We start from the raw sequence: 14,720 nt of genomic DNA on the forward strand, positions 1-14,720 counted from the left end.
CTTTGTATTTTTTTTGCCTTGTCACATACAAAAACATGTTCATATTTCTGCCTTTGATTTCTCAGAAAATCCAGACTTACAAATTTAGACAGGCATTTAACTATGTCAACCTCATAACTGGCTTGCATGATGTGTAATGCTCACATGATTTAATAGGTGTAACCACCAGACACACTGAAATAATTTCCTAGGTAAGGGAAATGATGTGAGGATTTCACAAATTCAATGTTCTTTAAACAAAGTCCATAATTTGGAAACTGATTGAAGGACTAAAACTGACCACTAATGACTGACCTAGGAATATGAGCTAATGTGTAAATCAACTTGACAGTGTAAAACCAAGCTAGTCCAGGTCTAGGACACCAATTTGCACTCTTAATTTAGTAACAAATTTAGGAATATACAGTTGGCTAGAGGAATGTAGTCCGGATACAAAATACATATTTCTTCTTTATTATTTATGTTGTAAAAAATACTTTTATGTTTTGTGTCTAGAAAAAAATCTTTTCACTGCTGTCTTCAGCACAGGACGCTGTCACCCACACAGGGTGTGACTTATTTTCTACTCATCACTATGAGTGGGGCCAACACCTCCAGCATGGCACCAGTATACTTTATCCTGAATGGGATTCCCGGGTTGGAAGCCGCACACATCTGGATCTCCCTGCCATTCTGCTTTATGTACCTCATTGCTGTGACAGGGAACTGTGGACTTATCTACCTCATCATCCATGAGGAGGTCCTCCACCGGCCTATGTACTACTTTCTAGCCTTGCTCTCTGCTACCGATATTTCTGGGTGCAATACAATTGTCCCCAGTATGTTATGTATCTTTTGGTTCAGTCTCAAGGAGATTGGTTTCAATGCCTGCCTTGTACAGATGTTTTTTATCCACATGTTGACAGGCATGGAGTCTGGGGTGCTCATGCTTATGGCTTTCGACCGCTACGTGGCTATATGCTATCCATTACGCTATTCCACCATCCTCACCAACACTGTGATTACCAAAGCTGGATTGGCAACACTCATCCGAAGTGTGTCACTCATGATCCCCTTTACTTTTCTGATTAAGCGTCTCCCGTACTGTAGAGGAAACCTCATCCACCATACTTATTGTGACCACATGGCTGTGGCCAAACTATCTTGTGGCAATATTAAGATTAATGCTATCTATGGTCTTATAGCTGCTGTATTTATTGGGGGCTTTGATATGTTCTGTATTTCCATGTCTTATATCATGATTATCCATGCTGTAGTGAAGCTGTCTTCAGCAGATGCTCGCCATAAAGCTTTCAGTACCTGCACATCACACATATGTGCTATAGTTATCACGTATGTCCCAGCCTTCTTCAACTTCTTCACTCATCGCTTTGGGGGAAGCACTATACCTCATCATGTCCACATTTTTATAGCCAACCTGTACCTTCTGCTGCCTCCCACCTTGAATCCAATTGTGTATGGTGTAAAGACCAAGCAGATCCGTGAAGCAGTCATCAAACTATTTGTTAAACAAAAATATATTTGAGTGACAGATAAATCTCTGCTAACAAAGTTTGTGTTTAGCATAAATATCTAGAAAATTATCAAGGGAGAAAGGTTTGAATTTGAAAAATTCAAGTCGTGAGCTCGGTGGAAAAAAAATCAGTGAATATTCTGTCATTAAATTAAAAAAAAAACAATAAAAGAATGTTGGTACAAAATCCTTAATTTTATAGAAAGAAGATAGGGAGACAAGTATGCTTTTAACAGAAGTTGCCTTAGTCAGAGCTCACAGAGCACACACAGCAGGGTGCTAGCATATCCAACCATAAGTGAACCCTTGGTGATAGATGCATGTATGTTTAGGCATGTGAGGAGGGTTCAGTGGGAAATGAGGTGTCTGGTAGCCTTAAGGTGCATAGCAGTAGGAAAGCAGATGAACAAACTGTCCCAACATTGCAGGGAAGCAGGAATTTCCCCAGGAAATTTCTTCTGAGTTTCAAGTCCTTTCAAGCTTCCTGCCTCATATTTATATGATAGCTATAAATCTAGGGACAATGTCTTTGACTTTTTCATCCTGGACATTTTAGAGTTTGGGTGATAAAAATCATATTCTTATCTGTTAATAATTAAAATATATTTTAATATCACATGACATATGTTCAAGCTCTTGGAGGATATATATTAATTACACAATACATATTTTGCATTATAATTGTCACATGTTTGGAAGCAGAACCCTGGGTTTTTAAAGGATTCTAACCAACTTCACAAATTGCCTATAATATAACCTATAAGATTGTTATTGGTAAAGCTTTTGTGTTTTAGAATCACTTTGTTGGGTTTGGTTAACTTGAGCAGGTGTTCTTACATTAACCATATGTAAACACATTCAAACTAAATACAAAATGAATTTCCCTAAATTTCTATTATTATTATTATTATTATTATTATTATTATTATTATTATTGTTAATATCACNCAATAATTTTTCCATTTTATTTTTGGCTTGAGAATTGTACATGTGAATATAACATGTTTTGCAAAAACCTACCTAATCCTTGTCCCTCCCTTCCAACTCCTTCTGTACCTTCCCCTTTTTCTTCCCAATTTCAAGTACTCTTTTTAAGAGCCACTGAGTCCAATTAGGGCTGTCAGTATGTGCATGAGTGTAGGGCTCTCCGCTGGAAAACAGACGATTAGGAGCCACAATGACATAAACTGTCTTTCTCTCTCCCCAAGCTGCCTCTTGCTAACAGTTCCTCGCTTGTGTGGATGTGCAGTATGTGCATGCACAGAGATAAAGAAAATGAAACAACCCAGAGAATATACACAGGACAGTCAGTAACTTCGTAGCTTGCTGCCTTCTAGAAACCTCTATTGCGATTTACAGGACAGACAGAATTAACTACAAACTTATCTCAGGGTAACCATGAGTTCTGTCTCTTCCAATGAATGACAAATTTATACACCACTGAGTGAAAGACTAACCACACATGAAAGAAAGCCCTGGAACCATCCTGTCTCTACCTCCCCAGGGCTAAGAGTGCAAGCATGTAGTTGCCACCATTCCTAGCTTGTTTTCTCGGTGGTTCTCAACATCGAAATCAGGGTTCTGTTCTTGGAAGACAGGCTTGTTAACAAATAAAGCATTTTCTCATTCCTAAACTTTTCTTTAAAATAACAGCACACACACACATGAAACAGTATACACAGTACTGTTTCAATACATTTGTACTTTTTCAATCAATACATATATATCTCTTCAAATACAATTTGTGGTAAAACTTTCAAAATCTCTTCCTCTATAAATGCACAGTAGATTATTGATCTCCATAGTCTCTCAACTCTGCACTGGTACAATAGAACCTTTTATTTTTATCTACTAAACTTAAAATCCACTGGTTAATCTACTTCATCTACTCTTGACTTCCTTGGCTTGCGGTGATCATCAGTCCATTCTCTCTTCTCTGAAATCAGCTTTCCATGTATCAAAAGTGAGTAAGAATGAAGGGATGCTTTATGTCACTTAACATGACTTCAAGTCTCATCTATGTCTTTGCCAAATGACACAATCCCATTATCTTTTATTGAAAATACTATTCCTTTGTATAAATACACCACATTTTCTTTATCTGTCCCTCAGCTGATAGACTCTTAGATTGTTTACATTTCTTCAGTGTTGTAAATAGTGCTGCAAAAACCATATGATAAAGACATCGGAGATTACAAGATTATTTTCTTTTTCTTTCTTTCTTTTTTGTTTTTGTTTTTTGAGGCAGGGTTACTCTGAGTTGCTTTGGAACCTGTCCTGGAACTCTTGTTTCAGCTCTTGTAGACCAGGCTGGACTGGAACTCACAGAGATCTGCCTGCCCCTTCCTCCCAAGTGCTGGGATTAAAGGAGTGTGATACCAGATTATTTAATAACACTACTTTTACTTTTGGGAAACTTATATACAAAAATGTTTATAATTAACTGAAATGTGAATTATGACTACATGTTCCCAAAGAACATAACCATATTTGGGAATGGTAATCTATGTAAAATTTATTACGGATTGGATAGAAGATATTGTGTAAGCACATGAGGGTTACTTGAATAGTCAATAATGGGTCTTTGGAATGTTTTTGTAAGTATGCTAATGAGAGTAGATATTTTTTAACTTGGTCACCTTTGAGCAAAGAACATTTAAAAAAAAAATCCCCTATTCCGTTGTCAAAGGGAATAAATTGAGGAAGTAGACTATTTTATAAACAACAGAATCACTGAATTTTGTCAGGCAGCTCCTTGTTTCTCATATACTAATTATTTATTTATTATTACTATTTGTGTGGTGAGTGCAAGTGTGCACATGCATGTGCGAAGGCCAGAGGAAGGCTTTCAGGAGTCCGTTCTCCTCTCACACTGCACGTTCCGGGGATCTAGTTCAGCTGATCAGGGGGTGAGCGGTTCACCCCCTGAGCCCTCTTATTATTCTCAAAACACTTATCACTGCACTCAGACCGAGGTTAGCACCCAGGACATTTTTCCATTATTGTCATAAATATATGCTGGAAACATTTTACAGTTCAGAAATGGAAGGGAAACCATCTAGCATTTTGTAGTCATTAAAATGCAAGAGGCTGGAAGCACACAGCCTCTGTAAAAATCTCAGCTCTATCTATGATCTTGTTATTTTCTTTAAGCTATTAACCCCTCAGTATCCCGGTGCCTCAATTTGCCTAAAATGTGTACAAAATACTAACATTTTCAAATCGGCTTTTAGGGTCAAATAAACATATATTTTAAATATACTGTTTGGAAAACATGTTTTTGTGTTATTGTGGCTGTTATAATCTTGAAAATATTTGTATATCTTAAAAGAAAGTAACTATAGAGAAAACCATGAAGAGACTTCCCTCTCCCAAGGACACCCTGAGTCATGAGAAGAACCTATGAGGGTGTGCAATTGGAACGCTAGCAGAAACTGGATAATTGGTTGTTTGTTATTGTTTTTCAGAAAACAGAAAAAAAAAAGCCCAGAGGAGACATGGGGCGATGAAGTGAAGACTCAAGAGCAAGAGACTATGATGGAAATCTGAACCATCAAAGACACTGTCTACTTGGCAATAGATTAGGGTTAAATGTTATTCTAAAAACGTGTTACCTGAGAGGTGAGAGCAGACTGCCTGGTGTCCAGACAGGCCTTCTATTGCCAGTCTTGTCACACTTTCCTTCTGCTCACTTCCGGAAACTTTCTTACTGAAATATTTCCTTATTCTCAGCATCTAGTACATACTACTCACCTTCCTCTATTCCCTATTACTTACATACAGTCAAGAGTCATTTCATAGCCAGCATCCCTGTACACCTTCACAAACTGACTCTAATAAATAACAATGAGCATTCACTTAGTTGTATTTACAGTCATTTTAAGACATCTGTCTCTACCAGAAGAATTCAGTACAGTCATGTAATTTTATTTGTCTCAGTAAAAGATATAGAGCCAGGCTCAAAGAGGACATTAAAAAAAAAGCTGGTACTCATCAAAAAAGGTTCCTCTTGCAGTAGTTGGGCATTAACACAGAAACCCGTAATTAGGCAATGCACAGAAAATTGAATGACTTTGGAGCACTCAGTCTTAGATAGCATGTCTTTCACCACACCTGCCCCTCAGGCTCAGAAATCTATGTGGAAGAGAGATGAATGAATCCAAGGAAACAGTGGATTACAGACACAACAGGACTGATGCACGTATGGACTCACAGAGACTGTGACAGCACATAGAAGACCTTCACACGTTCACACCAGACAACATCCAAGTACTGAAAAGAGGATGTAGACAAATGTCCCACCCATAACCCAAAGGTTCTTTGCAATTGAAACCTGCAGGGAAAAAGAAAATCAATTTTCTCCAAGAGAATGTCACCACGTATATCAATCACACTCCCAGGTAAGCCCATGCCCAGGAGGAGTTAACCAACAAAAATGGACTCCGTGTTTTTTGTATAACTTGTGTTTTGGTATTATTTTGTCTTATTGTTTTTGGTTTTGTTTGTTGTTTGATTCATTGAGAGAGAGAAAGATCATGAAGTTGGTGCATAGGGAGATAAGGAGGACCTGTGAAGAATTGGGAGAAAGGAAGAATGTGATCAAAACATATTGTATGGAAAAATTAGAGAAAAAAGAAAAGTGTTTGGCGTATACTGGCATGTTTGTGAGAAGCCAACAGAAGCTCAGCCATAGAAAACTGATCCTTGCTGGGTGGTGGTGGCACACATCTTTAATACCAGTGCTCAGGAGGCAGAAACAGGCAGATCTCTATGAATGTGAGGGCAGCCTGGTCTACAGAGTAGTTCCAGGACACCCAAGTATGTTATACAAAGACACCCTGTCTTGAAAACACAATAAAATAAAATAAAATGATGAGAGAGGAAGTGAGAACAAAAATTAATCCTCTATTGAAGAAAGATTTTTCATTAGACACTGATGTCCAAAATGAATCCGACTTGAAACTAACAGCTCATAAATAATAGCACAATTAATTAAATGATTAGACTATACAGGAGACCATGCTGTGCTACTTAAGAACTAGCATTGCAGTCTAAGGCTTCTCATTCATTTCCCGGCCGCCCAGACCTGAAATAATTACACAGAAACTATATTAATTACAGCCCTGCTTGGCCAATTAGCTCGCGCATATTTCTAGCTAACTCTTTAAAAAAAAACAGGAGACTCTACAACATGTATTGTTTACTACATCTACCTTTAACATATGTTGTGCACTTCTAAACACCTAGAAGGAATAGATGTTTCAGATGAGGACATAAATTTGTCCCCTATATACACAGTAGTGTGGAAACCACACACATATAACAATGATTAAATCTCAAAGTGTCTTCTGCTGAGAGCATTCTGGTCTCTGACATGTTTCTTCAGCCCCTCCCCTGTATCACAAGACACAGGCATCTGTCTCTTGGATGATACTTTCACAACTCTTCAGAAGACAACTTTGTTGTGAATTTTAACACAGAGTACACAGAAGACAAAACTCTACCTTTGTCATATTCTGGCAATTTAATACCTAGAAACTAGGTATCATAAATGAGGACTCCTTTGTCCAGTATGGACAGTATATACATTGTAGCAAAGTTAAATGTATATAACCTACAGAGTGATGGGTAAGCTAAAAACGTCTAGCACACTAATGGGATCTTTTTGCAGTTCCTTCCCTCCACCTCCTCAGTCCACTGGACAAGTCCACCCTGTGCACTGCTCTCAGAGGAGGGTTAACAACTCTACTTCTAAACATAGTATCTCCAGTTTTGCAAAGCTATTTAAATAAAATATTAGTCTACTATTTATGCTTTTAAATGTATCAAACACTTAAAATACCTAGATAGACCAGATATCTCATGTAAGAACTTATCTGCTATCCACCATGCACTGGCAAATAAAACTGTATGCAAAGCAATGGTTATTATCTGAGGTATCTTCTAAATATAACCATCTGGGCTTTGACCCACTTTCTTCTCCCTTCTCTGCCTTCAAGCCAGTAGACAAATAGAGACATAGGCAATGCTCAGAAATAGCTGAACAAATTCATATCCCCAAATCATTTACAGAGCAATCTTTCCTATAAGTTAACAGTGTATGCAATCTGCTAATTTTACTACTTTGTCATACATTGGCAATCTCTTTAACATCTAGAGATGAGAAGCTGAAAATTCTAGGCATGTGTCCATTATATACAGAATACACACAGCAAAATAACACACACTAGTACATGACCGCACTGCTTCCCATTACTTCCTCCAGACCACTGAGCAAGTAAAGACTGTACTGCTCACAGAGGGGTCCATAATTCTACTCCCAAAAGACAATGCTTCATGAATTTTAGCAAAAAGATACTTACAAAGTGTTATTTTACTACTTCTACATTTAACATATGTTGGGCACTTCTAAACATCTACATAGACCAGATGTTTAGCTGTTTCCACTATGTACACAGCAGTCCAGTAAACGGCACACATGTAACAAGAGTAGTAATTTAAAAAAATTAACACAAAAAGAAAAAATTTAACGTAAGAAATACAAAATGTATTTTGTTACCTCTACTTTGCATACACTGGTGACCTCTTAGACATCTTGAGTGACTAGATGTTGTAAATTAGGGCTCCTTTGTCCTTTATATATTCTATGTACACAGGAAAGACAAACACAATGGGGCAGGGGTCTCTTTTCTATTCACGGAGCCCAATGGCTCAGAGCTCTGCATTTTCTTCCCCTGGGATCCAGGGCACAAACACAATGTGGTCAACTTGGGAGGGGTTTGGCTATTCCTTCCCAAACAATACTTCAAATGAATCCTAACAAAAACCTATTTACACAATGTCCAGATTAAGTCAAAGTCTTTCTAAAAGGGTCAGGGTAAAAGTTGGGAGCAGCCTTTTCCTATTATATACAAGGCCAGTCTTGGCCTTCAGGTAGCCGCCGTTCTTTCTGCCTTTTCACGATCGATTGTCCTCGAAGGCCTGGCTGGGGCTTCACCATGGGCCCGACCCTGGAGAGCAGGGGGCTGGTGAATGAAGGAGGCCGTGCACAGAGGCCCTGGCCATCGAGGCCTTTTGTTGACAGGGGAAGGATCACTGCAGCTGCTGTGAGGGTTCAGGCTCCTGGGGTCCACAGGACTGAGTCCAAGGCTGCTCATGGCTCCCTGGCTCCCCAAGCACAGGCCAGAGGCCTTGGGGGCCCAGAGGAAGGAGGCCACACCCTAGTTTACCAAGCTCTCTCTTCGAGCTAACTCTTAACATCTTGAACTAATCCATATCTACTAATCCGTGTATTGCCACAAGGCTCATGGTTTACCAGTAAGGTTCTCTGGAGTCTGTCTCCTTTGGTAGCTACATGGCTTCTCTCTGACGCTGCCTACTCTCTCTATATATTTCTGTTCAGATTTCCCACCTGGCTATATTTTGCCCTGTCATAGGCCCAAAGCAGATTCTTTATTAACCAATGGTAAAAGCATATTCACAGGATATAGAAGGGAATCCCACATCATAGCATATTCACTTATCCAGATAATTTTTATTGGTGAGCTTTTGTCATATTTGAAAAAAAAGTATAGAAGCTGGCATTTATAGGCAAGGAGGAATTCATTAAGATGACAATGACTAATCCTTAAAAATCAAAGATTTTAACCCTCTGGCTAACCAAATCAAAACCAATGAAATATTCTTTCTAATATTGTCCACTAAACTGTCCTTCAAGGTTGCATCCATTTTTAACGATCTCTTCTTTTTTCATAGGTGTTTCATCTCATATTTCCCTGGCTGTACTCAATGTCCTGGAATTGGGGATTGTCTGACATTCAGCTCTGCATCCCTCAAATTAGGTCCAGTTTACAACTGATAGTGTTAGTTAATAGTACTTAGTGTCTCAAAAATGAATGAAAGAATGAAATAACATCAAATACCATAGCAATTTGATGATTTTACCTCCTTAATAACACATCTAAATCTCATATATACATTTTCCATGAAGCTTAAATAATGAATGTTCAGAGAAGAATAGAACTCTTGGTCATTCAAGAAAACTAGAGAGTATTTAAAAAATTAACAAATAATTAGAATTGAGTTACTCCACAAAAATATCAAAATATAGTTTATCTTATATACACTTCAACATCGATCCCATGTTTTCTAATCCGCAATGTACTTGATCTAACTAGAGCTTGCCCTTAGTGGAGAGGTCAAGATTTTTCCAAATTACTGCAAGCTTATCTTTTAAATACAGAACATGGACTGATATTTAGCATACATCCATCATTTCATTATATTTCTATACATCATTTCTATTTATATGGAATTTTTTAAACATAAAAAATATCAGTAATTAGTACATTGTGTGTTAATTTCTATATCCTGTATTTTGGCAGAACTTTCCTTACAAAGAATATTATAATAATGTACAATTTCAAAGGCTTCAGAACATTTACATATCGGATAACTTAATACTATTTCACTCATCTTTTATAACTTTTTTCCACTATCTTCCTCATCACAAGCAGGTATAACTAGTCTTAAGATGCATTTGTTTTAGGTAGTGCCCATTTTGTCTCCGAGTAAAAATTTGATTACACTTTCCCGAATCTGCTTGGTCTTGACTCCATAAACAATTGGGTTCATGGTAGGGGGCAGTAGCAGGTAGAGGTTGGCCACTATGATGTGGATGTGGTGGGGAATAGTGCGTCCCCCAAAGCGATGAGTGAAGAAAGTAAAAAAGGCAGGCACATAAGTGATCACAATCGCACAGATGTGAGATGTGCAGGTGCTGAAGGCTTTGTGACGAGCATCTGCAGAGGACAGGTTCACCACTGCTCGCAGGATCATAGTGTAAGACACAGAGATACAGCAAATGTCAAACACGCCAATCAGGAGAGCAACCATAAGGCCATAGATTGCATTGACTTTGGCATTGCCACAGGATACCTTGGCCACAGACATGTGGTCACAGTAAGTGTGGGGGATAAGGGTGCCTCGGCAATAGGGCAAGCGCTTGGTTAGGACAGTGAATGGAAAGATGAGCATCACACTCCTCAAGAAAGTAGCAAGACCAGCTTTGGCAATCACAGGATTGGTAAGGATGGTGGTATAACGCAGAGGATAGCAAATGGCTACATACCGGTCCAGGGCCATGAGCATGAGCACCCCAGATTCCATTCCAGTCAACATGTGGACAAAGAACATCTGAACCAGGCAAGAATTAAATCCAATCTCTTTGAAGTTGAACCAGAATATGCACAGCATATTGGGCACAGTAGTAGTGCACAGGGTGACATCAGTGAAGGAGAGTAAGGCCAGGAAGTAGTACATGGGCCGGTGCAGAACCTCCTCATGGCCAATGAGGTAGATAAGCCCACAATTCCCCACAACAGCAATCATGTACATGAAGCAGAATGGCAGAGAGATCCAGACATGTGCATCTTCCAGCCCAGGAACACCATTCAAGATAAAGAAGTCTGGGGTCAGACTGGAGCTGTTGGCTCCCAACATAATGGCTGGCAGGATAAGCACATTTTATACCCAATAATAGTGTCAGTGCTCTGGGGGAAGTGGATAAATAAAAGGAAAGTGGAGGGCTTAGAAAACAAACAATAGCATTAACATAAGAAATACTTTAAAATGTTTGCAGCATTCTATGTAACTTCATAGTCTATTGCCACATTTCACTTGACATGGAATATGATGCTAAGTAGTTGATTAACCAATTTATGATTCAGATTTCGTACTCCATAATGATGTAGCAATGCATAAAGCTCAGAAGTTGACAAGATTATGGAAAATGTTAATTTTATACAATGTGATAAGATGATAAATTAGGAATATTCCATTAATATAAGCAGTAATCATTATTGTTATTATTGAGCACCCTATTACAAAAGGAAATGCTAGTTTCTATGGCTTCCAAGCAATTAAAATTTGTCCCCATGTGTCAGAAAGGGGAAAAAAAACATATCTTTAAATCTGGACTGGAATCCAGGAAGTTTTCTCAGATTTCCTGAAAGGCTGCTGTTGCTAAGAGGATACTAAGATATTAGCCACTGAAATGTCTGTAATAGAACTAGTCTTTGTGTTTGGAATGTACCTTAAATGTCTCTATCCTAGCATAGCCGGAGGCTACAGAAGCAGCGTCAGAAAAAAAGGGGGCAGCACATCTGCAGAGATCTGAGCTGTTGGGTCTGCGTTCTGCTCACAATGTAAAGAACAAGCACAGCAACCCACTGTCTCTCAGGCATAATGAGTAATCAAAGCCCACAATGCCCTTCACATCCCAGACAGACAAATCAAACCCAACTCTTCCTTTGCCTTCCTCAGTACAGAGAATTTTGTCTTGAAATTTCCATGTCCAGTTTCTGGGTCCACAGTGTTCTACAGTTATTTTGCACTATTAATGGCACTAAAGTATATTCCAAAGAAGAAAAAAAACTAGTTTTCTGAAAGTCTATTCTCTAAAAATATAAACTTATTTTTATAACATACTTAAGTAGAGATGTAGGGGTCCTAACCTGGAATTAAAGCAACACAAAATAACAGGATAGATCTGAATTTGAAGAAACAAATGATTGTTTATACATTTTTTAGAACCTTTAAAGGGAATAACTCCCTAGTACTACAAACCATAGATGTGTTCATATAGCAAGATAAGAATTTACTCAGTGCCTGGAATTTAGTAATTGATGTGTATTAGCTCTTACATTGGTTGTAAGATATAGGATAAAGCATATGCTATCCACTGCCTTGATATTTGCCTTAGACATTCCTGACACCATTCTAATCTGGACAAGCATATTAATTATCAAATAGGCAACATTCCATATATTTATGTTCCTAATACTGCAGGGCAGGTTAATTCTTGTACTCAAATCTAAATAACACAGATATATGTCTTCACTGTGTAGATTAGCAAATAAATGTTCAGGTGACAACATTTAAAGTGGTACGGCAATGATCAAATGGAAGCACGGGTTCTCAGTCACACATTCAGTGTTTGTGTCTGTGATCAAGTGACGGGCAGTTTCACCAGCTGAGTTGTAGCAAGTTTAGTAAAGTATGAGAGCATAAGAACATGATTTTTAAATGCAGGGCGGAGGAACCTGGCCCTTAGCTGTAACTTAGGGCAGAGACAGAGCAGATGTGAGGAGCCAGGGAGAGTTGGTCTCTCGCTGGGGGAATCTCTTCATGCATTAAATATCTCTGAGAAAGCTGCAGTCTTGCCTGTGTGTGATTTTACTTAGGAGAATTTCTGCAGAGAAGCCTCCTTCAGCCAAGTCCTCTCAGTATCTTTTAGCATTAAGGCTTGTTTTGTATTACTGCCCTCTTCTCCTACAAGGGTTGTTTCTGCTGGAAGCAAATCTGAGCATAACTATTTACTAGTTAGGGTACAGAAAATAAATTTCCTTCCAGCTGCAGCCCATGACTGCCCAAATGTCACTGATTCTAGTGAATTGTGAAGTCAAGTTTCCTATTGCTTCCCAGTTTTGGGAGCCTTTATTCCCTTCTTTCCTAGATGAATGGATATGTACTCTAGGAGTTGGTAGAACTTTTGTTGTCTGCATCTCTTGGATTTTTTTGAACTTGAAGTTTTTCATTTTCTGAGAGTAAGAGTCATTGGAAGTCACTCAGACTTACCTCAGTGCTAGGAAAGACCAGAGCAGTGTACATGCCTGAGAGTTTGCACATAAATGGTTCTCCCCCTACCCAGCGCTGCTGTATCATTTTGAGCGCTCTTCAGTATGGAAAGTAAGCATTTGATTGGGTCTTTGTAGTTCAGAATCTCAGAAGAGATTCTGGAGATATCTGGAGAGATAAGGTCCCTTGGGATTTTTGAGATAATTTTAACATTTATTTCATCTTCAAGCACGAGTGAAACTAGGGGAAAATTATACCGAAATTGCATATCCTTTCCCAGGTGTAGATTCTAAAAACAATCTGAGAGAGAAAAATATTTGTCTTTTCTTTTATTTACATTTTTAAAAATTCAGTCTCATGACATCTCAGTACCTACTATATATGTGCATATGTGTATGTTTGTACATTTTTATTTATACATTTTATTTATTTTATTTGTACATCTTATTTATATTCAAATGTATTTTATAATTTTGAAAAAAGAGAGACTTGATAAAGATATAATATCTAAGAGTAATGTAGAAAGTTTATGTTTTCAGTTTATTGATTAAATTAATGAATACATGTGTCTACATCTACATGAATAAACACACAAATGTTTGTTTTGTGTGAATTTGTATATAATACACCTATATGTTTTAGTGGTTGGATTTCCCTCTTACTATTTTATTGTAAGGAAAAATGATACTAACAATTTCAAAACAAAAGATTAAGATGCTTCGTGTCATGGTGAATTACAATTTATTTAAAATTACTTTTTGTTTGAGAATTTCATACATCCATATAATGTATTTTGATCAAATCACACCCCACTTCTTTCTGTATAGTTCTTCCCCATGTAGCTATACCAATTCCCTCCCAGTTCATGTGCTCTTTTAAAAATCGCATTTAGAGACTAACTGGGGACATTGCCTTGGGCTCCTGCACTGAAAGTGTATCAGCACCAATGCCTGTAATTTTAAGCCTAACAAACCAACTGAGAAAGTGTAAAATGGCACAACCAACTAAGAATTTCAGTAGTTCTGCATATACCATAGTTATGATCTGGCATTATCATCCTCAGATTTTGTTGAGAGTAAGTGAAAACATTAGTCCACAGAGGGATATGTATGAATGTTTTCTATTTTATTTTTTAAATTTCATTTTACATTTCATTTGCAATTCTTCCCCCCACCCCACCTCCTGTGCCCCTGCCTCCCCGCCAGCTATGCCCCATTCAATCCTCCCAATCGGGTAAGGGCTCCCATGGGAAGTCAGCAAAGTCTGGCACATTAAGTTGGGGTGGGACCAAGCCCCTTACCCCTGCATTAAGGCTGAGCATGTTTAAAACCTAAGTATAATGCATGGATTATAAATAACTACTGATAGTTATTTATTTATTTACTGAGCTATATATTTATTTCTGCTCCCCTCCCTTCCTCTCCCCTCTCCTTCAACCCTCTGCCCATGGTCCCATGCTCCCAATTTACTCAGGAGGTCTTGTCTTTTTTCCCCCCAAAGGAACTTTTTTTTTTATTGAAAGAAAGAAAAAAAAATCCGCCTCCTCCCAGCCCCCCACCTCCCTCCCCCT

At 38.2% G+C, this 14,720-nt stretch overlaps 2 protein-coding genes across 2 annotated transcripts; one reads left to right on the forward strand and one right to left on the reverse strand.

The window, feature by feature from the left end:
• Window positions 1-574: 574 nt before the first annotated feature.
• On the forward strand, window positions 575-1,525 carry LOC126492653 (olfactory receptor 52N2-like). The gene has a single exon (XM_050129196.1). It carries the CDS (start codon window positions 575-577, stop codon window positions 1,523-1,525), a length of 951 nt encoding a protein of 316 aa, XP_049985153.1.
• An 8,532-nt stretch (window positions 1,526-10,057) lies between these two features.
• Window positions 10,058-11,014, reverse strand: LOC126492651 (olfactory receptor 52N2). Its single transcript, XM_050129193.1, has one exon. The coding sequence runs from the start codon at window positions 11,012-11,014 to the stop codon at window positions 10,058-10,060; it is 957 nt and encodes a 318-aa protein (XP_049985150.1).
• Window positions 11,015-14,720: the final 3,706 nt, after the last annotated feature.

This window comes from Alexandromys fortis, unplaced genomic scaffold, assembly GCF_014885135.2.
Source record: "Alexandromys fortis isolate MF-2015 unplaced genomic scaffold, M_Fortis_MF-2015_v1.1 scaffold_303, whole genome shotgun sequence".
Taxonomy (NCBI): Eukaryota; Metazoa; Chordata; class Mammalia; order Rodentia; family Cricetidae; genus Alexandromys; species Alexandromys fortis.